Source organism: Xenopus tropicalis, chromosome 7 (assembly GCF_000004195.4).
Source record: "Xenopus tropicalis strain Nigerian chromosome 7, UCB_Xtro_10.0, whole genome shotgun sequence".
NCBI lineage: Eukaryota > Metazoa > Chordata > Amphibia > Anura > Pipidae > Xenopus > Xenopus tropicalis.
In genome coordinates, this window is record NC_030683.2 from 58,564,940 (window position 1) to 58,578,696 (window position 13,757).

Here is a 13,757-nt window from a genome sequence, read left to right on the forward strand (position 1 = left end):
AAGCGCTTTTTGTTATGAGCAAATAACTACATTTTTGTCTCATCAGTCCAAAGCACTTTGTTCCAAAATGACTGTGGCTTGTCTAAGTGAGCTTTTGCATACAACAAGCGACTCCGTTTGTGCTGCCCTCATAACCATTCTGTCAGAATACAATGATTGATGGATGTATTGCCACCTAGTGGCCACCTTTATGAAAGCAGTTATAAAAAACCTGCATTTAGTATGTCAGCAGGAAGTGACCTATTTCACAGGAAGTTTCAGTGTTTCAGCCTCATTTTGGATGTCATCTCCTTGTGTGGTGTTTCTTCCTCAGTCCTGGGACATCAATTGTCTGTAAGTGTTATTGCACCAAGACACCTGTACACCTATGTAGAAGTGTGTTTATACCTGTTCTCTATATATACATCATACTGAATTGTTGTTGTTTGTATTGCATTTCAGTTTCACAAAATGAAAAAGCCCGTAAAAATATAATAGAATAAAAACGTTAGAATCGACCAATAAATATTACAAGAAAGGAACTTCTTCTGTTTATTGAAGATTCTGGCTATTGTTTAGCTGACTGTCTAGCTGCACACACACAGTACAGTGCCGTGAGGGCAGTACACCGTTTGTGGCGTGAATGCAGAAAGGGCTTCTCTCTCATCACCCTGCCAAACAGATGTTTTTTGTGCAAATTGCGCTGAATTGTAGAACGATGTACAGATACACCATCTGCAGCAAGATGTTCTTGCAAGTCTTTGGAGGGGATCCTTGGGTTGTCTGTAACCATTCTCACAATCCTCCGCATATGCTGCTCCTGTATGTTACTTGGCCTGCCAGACCTGGGTTTTATAACAACTGTGCCTGTGGTCTTTCATTTCCAGATTCCATTCCTTACAGTTCAACCTCTGATATAGCATTTAGCCCCTAAACCATTATACTGAACAATCTTTGTTTTCAGGTATTTTGAGAGTTGTTTTGAGGATCCCATGCTGTCACTCTTCAGAGGAGAGTCAAACTGAACCACAACTTGCAATTGGTCACCTTAAATACCTTTTCTCATGATTGGACACACCTGCCTATGAAGTTCATGTCTTGACAAGCCAATCTAACCAATTTGGTGTTGTTTCACGTTACGGGCACAAAAATTTACTGTGGAAAAATTTGGGGTGTGTCGAAAAAGTTGTGCATGTCATTTTTTTTTAATGTGCGTCAATTTTCGTGTTTTGCGAATTTATAGCTGTTTTGCAAATTTTTCGGCAACACGGGACAGATTCACTCATCACTAATGGAAATAAATCCTATGGTCTTTAAATGGGGAAAATTAGAAAGCAGGTAATAAAAAATAATACATTTCACCAGTTCATTATTAGGGGTTCTACATCTAAATAGAATATTAATATAAACTTGGATATTAGAAAGAAATATTTACCCATTTTGGATTTGTCTGAATGTATACTTTCCAAAAATATATGGTTTCCAGCTGAAACTATTCAGTAGACCTCTGCTGTTCATATTTAGGGTATGTGATTACCTAATAACCTATAGGAGATAAGATGCTGCAAGGTGGAGGTGATTTTCAGAAATGTTATAAAAATTGCCAATTTTAGGAAAGCTTGGTACTTTGGAGTAAAAAGACATGTACCCATTTTTGACCCGGAGGAATGTGTCCTTTCAGCAAATATATGGTTTTCTGCAGTGAGCATACTTTTTTGTAGTGTTATCCAACATAAAATGATGTAAATTACTGGAATAGATCCCTAACTCTCTGGGAACGAATACTAGTCGAACCAAAAATACTGGACAAATCCTTATCTAAATTATACAGATTATTGATTAATGCCATACCTTTACCATCTAGACCTTTTTGTCAGGCTTGGGAGAAGGAACTGGATATCAACATACCTGAAAAGGCTTGGGCCAGATTATTTAATACTATGCATAAAACCTCCAGGGCTTCCAGAACTAATGAAGCCATATATAAGTTAGTCACAAGGTGGCATCATACACCAGCAAAACTAAAAAGAATGTATCCTAACAACCCCGATACCTGCTGGAGATGTAACAGCCACATAAGCACCCACACGCATATTTGGCTAAAATGCCCGGAACTGAAGCAATATTGGTCTGAAGTACTAGGTGCAATAAGCCAAATAACCGATTTTAATTTTACCATTGAGGAACCAGCCCCAATACTACTTAATATATACCCCAGTAAAAATATTACAGTATCAGACCCACTCACCCTTCATTTATTACAATCAGCAAAGGCATTAATACCTAGGAAATGGAAATCCATGGAAGCCCCTACCTTCATAGAGTGGTTAAACAATACAAACGAAGTAAGACAATTGGAAGAAATAACGGGCCCGATTCACTAAAGTCCGAAATAAGGAGTGCTATTTATAGCATGCGTTAAAAATCTTATCACTTCTTATTTTTCACTCAATTCACTAAAAGGACACTTGTCATAATTAAGAAGCAATGTTCTTGGCGTTATTTATCTTATGATGACATATTTTAATGAAAAAAACTATGCGATAAGCGTTATTGACCTTTAGTGAATCGGCCCCTATAACGCTTATCGCATAGTTTTTTTTCATTAAAATATGTCATCATAAGATAAATAACGCCAAGAACATCGCTTCTTAATTATGACAAGTGTCCTTTTAGTGAATCGAGCGAAAAATAAGAAGTGATAAGATTTTTAACGCATGCTATAAATAGCACTCCTTATTTTGGACTTTAGTGAATCGGGCCCAACATTTTTAATCCATAACAAGAGTTCACAATACTGGAACATATGGACACCTTGGTTGAATTATACAAACTCTTTATAACTGTCAGTATAATCTTTGCCATTTAAGTTAGCATGTTTATCTATCTACTACAGTTTATGTACTCTTCTATATTATTCTTTTATACTAACAATGACTTGTTGATAGCTGTTCCCTACATTTTATATTGTTAAGTAACGACATATTGTATAAGAGCACTGTTTCCCTTCCCCCCCTTTTCCTTTCTGTATCCCTTCCCAAACACGTAAAACCTAAAAATAAAGAATTGGAAAAAAAAAATGATGTAAATTAGTTGATATTGCACGAGCTGAAATGACAGCAATGATTTATATGGGGGAATTTTCATTTTGGGGCCCCTACATTCTACGTACTTAAGTAAACCTATGCACATTGGCCATCAAACTGTTCAGTGGACCCCTGGCATTCATATTTAGGATGTTTTATCTGGTTACCTTATGACCTGTAGGAGATAAGATGCTAGAGAATCAAAGATTTGAAGTGATTTTTGTATAGGTTGTATAGGTTTTAGGGTAAAACTTCTGTCAGTGGAATTTTTGGCCTTGAAATCCAAAGTATGCAGTTTTCTGGAGCAGTGCTTTGGGAGTCTGGTAGCATACTGCTGAGAGTTTTTGACATATACAAGCGAGAAATCTCCATAAAAAAAAATAAAAAATATATATATATATATATAAAAAATTCTCACGACAGCACCTCACTCCAAAATGCTAATAAATAGCCGCCCATGTGCACGGAATACAAAATGCAAAATAAAACACAGCCAGCACCAAGGGTCTTATAGTTCAAAACAATCTCAAGTGTATTGCATATATAACCTTATAACCTTAACCTTAATGTAACCTTACGTTATACATGCAATACACTTGAGATTGTTTTGAACTATAAGACCCTTGGTGCTGGCTGTGTTTTATTTTATATATTTTTGAGAAAGGCTGAGGTTGCAGCCGAAACGTTAGGTTGATGTTGAAATAAATATTTTTATTTTTTTCAAACACTAAGTCCTGTGAGTGCGGCATTCTTCTTTTCCTACTTGCTATAATTTGTTCCAATACTGCACCCAGGCTTCCTGTGACTACATTATACGTGAGTGCCTGCTGCCTTGGATTTTTATATATATATATATATATATATATATATATATATATATATATATATATATATATGGTATTGGCACATTCAGGAGACATGGGACTTTCCAAATCAATTGTATTTATGTGCATAAAATAATTTATGTTTCTGATATAAGTGTTTATATTTTGGAAAATAATTACTCCACATTGTGCTTATAAGATTTCTCCACCTACAGGGACTCAATGCTTCTGTGCACATCATTCTCCCGAGGATTCTGTGGTGTATATAATTTTCCCTGTAAAATATTTTCGCCTGAAACAGAGAGACGATGCCGTGAAATCTTAAGTCACACTGTGCTCCCTCCAGTGGCATCAGCAGGAGTTCTTGTGACACTGTGTACTTTCAAAGGAGCTCCATCATTCCTTTACACATTGCGTTCCCCTCAGCTCAGGGGAAGACACAAGGGTGACGTAAGGTATGTGCATGGTTATTGTTATTGTTCAAATTTTTAAAAATGATAGTAATGATAGTAATAAGACAGTACCTTGTATTTGATCCTAACTAAAATATGATTTATCTTTATTGGAGGCAAATCAAACCTATTGGGTCTAGTTAATATGGAGATTGAAATTACGGTAAGACCCCTTATCCGGAAAACTCCAGGTCCCGAGTATTCTGGATAACAGGTCTCATACCTGTATATTAATTTTAAATTTTTTATGGTTTTAAACTTATTTGTAAATGTAAATGCTTACTTATTTATCCTTTTCTGATCTCTGGGTATGAATCTAAAACAAGAGTCAGGTCTGCCCCTAGATTTTAAAGAAAAAAAAAGTCAGAAAATAACAGATTGATAACAATTATATTTATAAACGACCAACGTATACAGGTATGAGACATGTTATCCAGATTGCTCTGGTCTAGTGATTTTCCAGATAAGGGGTCTTTCTGTAATATGGACCTTGTACCTTAAGTCTACTAAAAAAATCATTTAAATATGAATAAAAACCCAATAGGATTGTTTTGCCTTCAATAAAGATTAATTATATCTTAGTTGGGATCAAGTACAAGGTACTGTTTTATTACTGCAGAGAAAATGGTGAAAAAAAAATTTAATTTAACTTTCTTAATAATTGCTTTCTGGATAATGGATCCCATACCCGTATTGGGTAAGTTGCTTAAAAATGATCCTGCCTCTTTCCATAGACTTAATGGAAACTGCCAGACACAGGAGACACAGTTGGCTTTCAGCCCCAAATGCCAAGGGCAGTACGGGCAGTTGTATGTGTTCTCCTCCTGTTGAAGTAGGCTGGTGAAGAAAACACCTCAGAATAATTTCCAAAATATAATGTATTCATTAACAGTGAACTCTGCAACACCATTACTAAGTACAAAATTACATTTTAAACAAGTGATAATATAAGAATATCTGACTGTTATAGATGTCGCAGAACAAAAATTTAAATAGATCAAAAACAAGTTTGTATTGAAGTTTTTTTTATATCTCAAGAATCAGTTGATTTGTATGCTGTAATAATAATGAATTGTGTTTAAAATGTTTTTAAACGTCTAATTTAATTCTAGTTTTCCAGGTGGAAAGCGTGATTCCTCAGACAGGGATATCATACATACAGCAACAAGAGAAGCAGAAGAGGAACTGGGAATATCACTTAAGGACAATGCAGTATGGGGAGCCCTGAAGCCAATCACTGACTGGGTGAGACTTTGTAAATTGTTTAATTTTATCTGTGAATCTAGCTCACAGGGATTGATTTACTTTGATCAAATTGCAATACTGTAAAGGCAGCACATGCAAATAATATTCCAAAAACCTGTATCCTTTCCAGTCATCTTCCTGATCACATTACTTAGCCAGGGCATTAACAATATATGTAAAATGACCAACATTGAATGTACTTAATGGAGTTTATCTGGATCTATTCCAACCTTAAAAAAACACTCCTATATTGATGTGATTAAATTTACATCTTAATTACCTCACTTACCTCATTTTCTGGAGTAGAATCCTACTCAAAAAAAAAAATATACCAAAAAGAAGCTGTCTGGTTGGAGTGAAGCATTTACTGGCATCTAGATAACTGGTCCTTGTGGCTGTTGCAGAACATCTGCCTGTTGCAGTATAACTGCAATTCATGACATGAACTAGAAAGGGAAGTTTGAGAACAAACTTCATGTTAGTTTGAAAAACATGTTAAGTCAATGAATTAAATCTGATTGGCTGTTGCTGGCTTCACCCAGTTTTTCTTACCTTGGACCACATTTATATAGTAAAAAACACTGTGCAAGTTTTGGGACCCTGGTTTTAATAGTATCAGAATGGTAGAGAATTAAATTCCCCCACTGAAAGTCAATGAGTGACATCTGATTGGCAGTTTAACCTGATGGTTTTAAGCTGTTGGTGACCCTGCCCAAGTTTTCTACTTTTGAGCTGCAGTTTAAATATAAACCAATAAAATTCAATAGGTAAAATCTGATTGGCTGTTGGTTGCTCCACCTACTTTTTCTAAACTTTAACCTTAGTCCCCCAGTGACAAACTGTGAAACGTTTGGGGACACTGGCATTAAACGTGTGAGAATTGCAGCAATTTAAATTTCCCCATCAAAATCAATGAGATAAATCTGATTGACTGTTGGTGGCTTCACCCACTTTTTTCAAACCTTGAATTTTTGTCACCCAGTGACAACTCTGCAAAGTTTGGGGAGCCTGGTGTAAATAATGTGAGAATGGCAGCATTTTAAAATTAAACTAATAAAATTTAATAGGTGAAAATTGATTGGTTGTTGTTGGTTCCACACACTTTTTCAAACCTAAAACTGTAGTTCTCTAGTGACCAACTGTGAAGAGTTTGGGGACTTGGCGTTAATACTGTAAGAATGGCAGCAGGTTCAATTTCCAAATTAAAAGTCAATACGTAAAATCAGATTGGCTGTTGACAACTCCATCCACTTTTTTTAACCTTGAACCGCAGTTATCCGGTGGCTAACTCTGCAAAGTTTGTGGACCCTGTTACAGGTATGGGATCCCTTATCTGGAAACCCGTTATACAGAAAGTTCCAAATTACGGAAAGGCCATCTCCCACCAAATTTTTTTAACCATGAATAAATAGTTACTCAATGACTGACTGCACAAAGTTTGGGAACCCTGGCATAAATAGTGTGAGAATGGGAGCATTTTAAATTTAAAACAATAAAATTCAATTGATGAAATCAGATTGGTGGCTTTGTTAACTTTTGCTAAACTTGACCTGCAGTCCACCAGTAACCAACCGTGAAGAGTCTGGGGACCCTGGCATTAATATTGTGAGAATAGCAGCAGGTTAAATTCCCCCATTGAAAGTTAATCAGTGAAATCGGATTGGCTGTTTGTAGCTCTGCCCACATTTGGGCAACCAATAGCAACCAACTACTGGTTTCAAAGTTCTAAGATTGGCAGCAGTTTAAATTTCCCAATTAAAGTCAACAGATGAAATATAATTCATCCAACAAATATCACAGTTTCATTTAGGGTAACCCCATGCTTGTTATTGTTGTTTGGTGAGTGTAGCTTCAAAGCTGTAAGAGTGGCAACAGTTTGAAACTCTTCCCTGTCAAAGTCATTGACATTTTTTTTTCACAAAAAAATGGAGGGATCTCTTAGAAAAACACAAGCACACTGCTCCACTATAGGACGTAGAAGTGTGGAGTGTTTGGGTGCTGTAGCCCTAAAACTATGGGAGGAGAAGTGTTTAGAAAATGGGGGGGTTAAGAATAAGAAAAAGAATAAGAAGATTAATAATAACTAGAAAGGGAAGTTTGAGAACAAACTTCATGTTGGGTTGAAAAATGTGAAGTCACTGAATGAAATCTGATCTGTTGGGCTCCGCCCATTTTTTCTAACCTTGGACCACAGTTATATAGTAAAAAAAAAACAATGTGCAGAGTTTGGGGACCCTGGTTTTAATAGTGTCTGAATGGCAGCAATTTAAATTTCCCCACTGAAAGTCAACAAGTGACATCTGATTGGCGGTTGGTGAGTCCTCCCCCTTTTTCTAATCTGGAACTGCAGGTGCCCAGTGACTAACTGTGCAAAACTTAGGGACCCTAGGATTAATATTTAAAGAACGGCAGCAGTTTACCTATTGACTTTTATTATTTAAATTTAAATTGTGATTGATGGTTGGTGGCCCAACCCACTTTTCCTATTTTTGAACTGCAGTCCCCTAGTGACCAACTTTGCTGGGACTCGGGCATAAAAATTGTGAGACTGACAGCATTTTACACTTCACCATTGAAAGTAAATAGGTGAAATGTGATTGGCTGTGTGGCTCCACCCACTTTTATCATTTTTGAACGGCAAATACCCAGTGACTAACTCTGGAAAGTTTAACAACCCTGGAATTAATACTTAAATAATGGCATCATTTTAAATATAAACCAATGAAATTTAATGGGTGGAAATGGATTGGTTGTTGGTGGCTCCGCCCACTTGTTGGGAACCCTGACATAAATAGTGTGAGAAAGGCAGCATTTTAAATTTAAAAAAAATTGCTGTTTCATTCGGGGTGACCCCATTATTATGTTATTCAAGTTTGGAGGGTGCAGCTTCAAAGCTGTAAGTGTGGCAGCAGCTTGAAAATCTTCCCTGTTAAAGTCAATGGAAAAATTGGGGTATTCGGAGCGGCGCCACAAAAAAACGGGGGGCGGGATCGCTTAGAAAAGCACAAGCAACCTGCTCCGCTATAGGGCGAAGAAGTGTGGAGAGTTTGGGTGTTGTACCCCTAAAACTGTAGGAGGAGTAGCATGTAGAATATGGGGGCCACTAAGAAGAAGAAGAAAAAGGGGAAAAACAGTATGTTGGGTTTTTTAACCCAACATAATAATATAATTAAAAAATAAGAAAAAATTCCACCAGTTACTTTGCAGAGTCAGCCAAAGCAAACAGAGGGAACACCAAATCCTTTAGAAAGATATCAGTATAGGCAATGCACACAAGTACTTGGAAAAATTATTCCTACCATCACCCAAAACAAGAGTAGCAAGTAAGTACCAGGAAACTAACATGGTATTGTGTGACTTTGAAAGACAACATTAACATCTTGAATAGTCCAATGGTTTTAAGAGGTACATATGGAACATATGTAAATTATGTTCTGGAAGGCAAAAAAATTTCAACTTTCCTGTTTACGTGATAAAAAGTCACGTGATTTTAAGGATTCGGATTTGGTTCGGCCAGTAGCGTGGATTTGGCCATATCCTGCCGAAAAACGCCAAAAATCTTGCCCGAATCTTGGACTTGGCGTATCCCTACTAAGGACTTTTAGAAGCTGTTTTTTTTTCAAAATTTTTATTGCAAAACTACTCATCTTCTTGACACCTGCTTACTCTTCAGCCCTGCTTCCTCATATGCTCCCTCTTCCCCTCATTCCTAATATAGTTACGTTGGGTTGAAAAAAGTCCATCATTTTAAACCCCTCCAAGTGAACCCCAGCATACACTCACATGCTGTGTATAAACTATATATATGTATGTATGTATGTATATCTTTATTTATATATACCAATATATATACTAATTGTAGATTTTAGTATCCATGTAGCCTTGAATATTATGCTTGTTCAAGGAATCATCCAAACCCCTCTTAAGGGCATTAACAGAATCTGCCATCACATCACTCGTAAGAGCATTTCACAACTTCACTGGCCCCACCGTGAAAAACCATCTACGCTGTTTCCAATGAAAGTTCCTCTAATCTAGAGGGGTGGCGTCTGGTGCGCTGACTGGAGCCCAAAACTGCACTGCACACTAAAGGTGAGGCCTTACCAGGGACCTATAAAGGGGCATTGAGTCAATGCCCTTTTTTATACAAGACAGCACTTTATTTGCTTTAGTAGCCACAGAATGAAACTGCCTGGAATTAGACAACTTGTTATCTACAAAAATCCCCAGATTCTTCTCAATTAAGGATACCTCCAACACACTACAATTTAGCGTGTAACTCACATTTAAATTATTTCTACCAAAGTGCATAACTTTGTACTTTTAAACATTGAACCTCATTTACCATTTTTCTGCCCAGTTTTCGAATTTTGTTAAATCGCTCTGCAAAGTGGCAGCATCCTGCATGGAACTTATAATCTTGAACAATTTAGTATCATCAGCAAAAATAGAAACAGTACTTTCAGTGCCCACCTCTAGGTCATTAATAAACAAGTTTAAAAGCAGATTTACCACCACTCTTTGCATAGGCGGAGGGTGATATTTTTGTTTGGGTAGGCTAAGGCTAATGTCACATAGACAGTTTCTTTGCCAGCAATTTTCCACTAGCAGAGAAACAGCTGATTAAGTCATGTGGCATTGACAAAAGCTGTCATTCACCTGTCACTGAGCAAATGCACAGGGTGGATTTTTTTTGTCTAACAATGCACTCTGGCATTATCAGGCTAAAATCTTTCTTATACATCGGCTACCAAGCGATGGGCCCTCCGGCAGTGAATGATTTGTCACTCCACATGGACAAAGTCCAGCCTATTTTAAAACAATATGTATAGCACACGCTTATTATTATTATAAGAGGTAGAACACTCCTACAGTATTCTACAGTGCTTATCTGTTATCTGCTATGTAAAAATATATGCATCCAGCAATGAATGTAATATTTTTGTCTAAGTAAAATTAGCCTAATTGCTCTGCTAGTTCAACCAGAGTAAGGAAAAAAAAAAAAATGTGGCCTTGGAGGGGTAACAATGTTGGAATACCAGGAAAACTACCTGTGAGCCCTCCTGCTTCTAAGCATTTAGCCTATATCATAGTCATTTTCTATTTCTGTATGGGATCACAGGGTATGAATAGATTAAAGAACGGATTATATTATGTAAATAAAAGAGACTGGAAGAATAAAGAGATTGATTAAGAAGAGGGGTACAAATAGCTGGAGAATGGGCCCATGATCTAAGGGTTTTCTGGTGGGCCCCTGGCATCCCAGCCCGTCACTGGGGGGAAAATCCCTTCCTGACTCCAAGAAGGCAATCAGATCAGTCCCTGGATCAAAGTACAAAAACGGCATGTATGCAGCAATGTAAGCTGTTGTTGTATGTCCATACTTTAGATGTTTTGAAGGTGCTGTAAAGAGTGGGGTATTCACAAATACTGCACTATGACTTCACACATGTAGTGCCTTTGTCCAACACTGTTAGATGTGGTGTAGATTTGAATGTAGAGCACAACACTGTGGGAAAAGGTGTCTTTGCAGCCCTGGGGGTGCATGCTGAACCCTCTTCCAGGAAGCTGCTGTTTTTTTCTGATTTTTCTGTTTATGTGACACTGAAGGACCTTTTAAAAGACAACTGTGTACCAGATACAAATCTATATATGTATACCCTTGAGACCCCTAGACACTGCTTTCGCACTCCATTTACAATAGGAACTCTCACACAAACTGCCTGTTATTGCAGGAACCCCTAGATGCAGTATTATGACAGGCACCTTTGTTGGCAACCTAACAAGGGCTTCAGACTACTACTGCCAATACATCCCATTATATTATGTTCAGTCTGACTCCTACTGCATCTAGTCAGGGCCCCTAGACACACTTGTTTTGCTGCTACTCCACAGGTACACTGTCTGATGCTCTATTGTTTTATATTAGGGGTTCTTGGTATTTTTTTAAATAACTTACAACCCAAGGCCAAAGCCCCAAACCATCTATTCAGGAACAGTTTTAACGAAGTGTAATATGTAATTTACTGCACTCTGAATTGCATTTAAATATCAAACAATCCCCACATACCAGACTAGCAGGTGTAGTATCAGCAGTCTTTAATCCCAATCACCAGCATAAACAAGCAGCCTGGGAGTATAGCTCAGTCACACCTACCCCCTAACTTTGTGCCTAGTTCATGGCGCTTTGAGTCTCTCTTAAAGTTTCCCATCCGAAATCTTGCGAGATTTGCCATCTGAAATCTCACAATGATGTCATTACACAGTGGCTCTCCCTGTCAGCTAACAGGTAGCGATTTTTAGGTAGAAAGACTTCAGCAGCAGCACCCATCTCCTCAGAGAAGCGCAAGCGGCACATTGCTCTGTCAGATTTTTTTTTTTTTAACTTTTTTTTTTTTCCCTGGAGGGGGCTTTTTTTGGATTAAATGGTTTGGGGAGGCTTAGCCTCCCCAAGCCTTATGGAAAATCTGCCTATGACTCTTTGTAATCTATTCTTCAGCCAGTTCTTTATCCAATTACATTATGCATACATTATGCTATTATGTTTCAGGCCAATATTCCTCAATGTTATCATTAACTTTCTGTGAGGTACTGTATCAAAGTAAAGTCCAAGTAGATGACATCCCCTGCCTTCCTAGCATCAAGGTTACTGCTCACCTCCTCAAAAAAGGCAATTAAATTAGTCTGGCACAATCTGTCATAAAACCATGCTGGCACAAACTTATATTGTGATTTGCAATGCATTCAAATATCCTATCCCTTATTACCCCTTCCAAAGCTTTCCTACCACTGATGTCAGACTAAGACGCCTATAGTTTTCAGGCTGAGAACAGGATCCCTTTTTTGAATAACGACACCACATTAGCAATTCGCCAGTCTCTCGGCACAATGCCAGACCTAAATGAATCCTAAAAAACTAAGTAGAGGTTTGGCAATCACAGCCTGTTTAATACCCTGGGGTGAATACCATCCGGTCCTGGACCTTGGTTTACGTTTACATGTTCAAGTCTCTTTTGAATTTCCTACTGATTGACCCATGCATCAGTAGTTACATTAATAGAATTGGGTATATTTAAAAGGAAGCCTCCATTAGCAATGTCTGCTTTTCCTCTGTTCTCATCAACCAACTGACCCCCTGTAATAATAAGGGTCCAAACCATCCTTGCTTCATTTTCTTAATATTTACATATTTCAAAAATAATTTTGGATTCCTTTTACTCCTTGCTGCAATACCCCTTTCCATCTCTATTTTAGCTTGCCTTGCTTTTTTGCATGATTTATTGGCTTCCTTGTATCTGATGAAAGTTTCAGCTGTTCCAGCTAATTTGAATGCTTTTCTTACCAACCTCAACACAAACAAGGAATATATAATATATATAAAAGGAATATACTGAAATGTATACTTGTTAAGTAACATTTTAAAAATATTTCATTTTCCTTCTGTGTTTAACACTGTGAAAAGCCAGTTGATACATTGAAGAGATGTCCTCATACTGGCAATGTCTGCACGTCTAAAATGTTGTTTTTTAGTTACTCCTTTATCTCTGCAACATTATCTCAAAGGAGACCATGTTGTGATCACTATTCCCTAAATGCCCACCTACACAAATGTTAGATGAGTTCAGTATTATTAGTTATCACCAGGCCCAAAAGAGAATCATTCCTAGTAAGTTCTTGAACTGCCCGAAATAAATAGAATTAAGCATATTTACAAACCTACTAGCTTTTTCTGACTTAGCCACCCCATTTCTCCAGTCAATGTCCAGATAATTAAAGTCCCCCATAATAACAACTTAACCTAGTCGTGAACCTCCTCCATTTGTAATAGTAATGGGCCTCGTCCTCCTCACTTATATGGGGTGGTTTATAGCATACACTAATTATAATTTTCATTGTACCCAAAGAGATTACACACCCTCCCTGTTGCTGTCTCCGATTATTTCTTTAGCACATGGCTTTAAATCTGGCTTTACATAAAGACAAACCCCTTCACCCTTTTAGGGATTAAAAAGGATGTAACCATTTCAATTCACAGCCCAGTCGCATGTTTTATCCCACCAAGTCTTAGTGATACCAATTATAGCATAAATTTCAGTACATGCAATAGACTCCAGATCTCCTCATTTCTCTGACAAGCTCCGTCCATTAGCCAGCATGCAGCGGAGATTATT

General features: G+C 37.5%; 1 protein-coding gene across 1 annotated transcript in view; it reads left to right on the forward strand.

Moving 5' to 3' along the window:
• nudt8 (nudix hydrolase 8) overlaps positions 1-13,757 on the forward strand; it is a 74,080-nt gene that overhangs the window by 40,289 nt on the left and 20,034 nt on the right. Inside the window, exons 2-3 of the mRNA XM_018095906.2 lie at positions 4,105-4,344; positions 5,454-5,586. Of these exons, the coding sequence (XP_017951395.1) occupies positions 4,105-4,344; positions 5,454-5,586 (373 nt within the window). The remainder of the gene's footprint in view (positions 1-4,104; positions 4,345-5,453; positions 5,587-13,757) is intronic.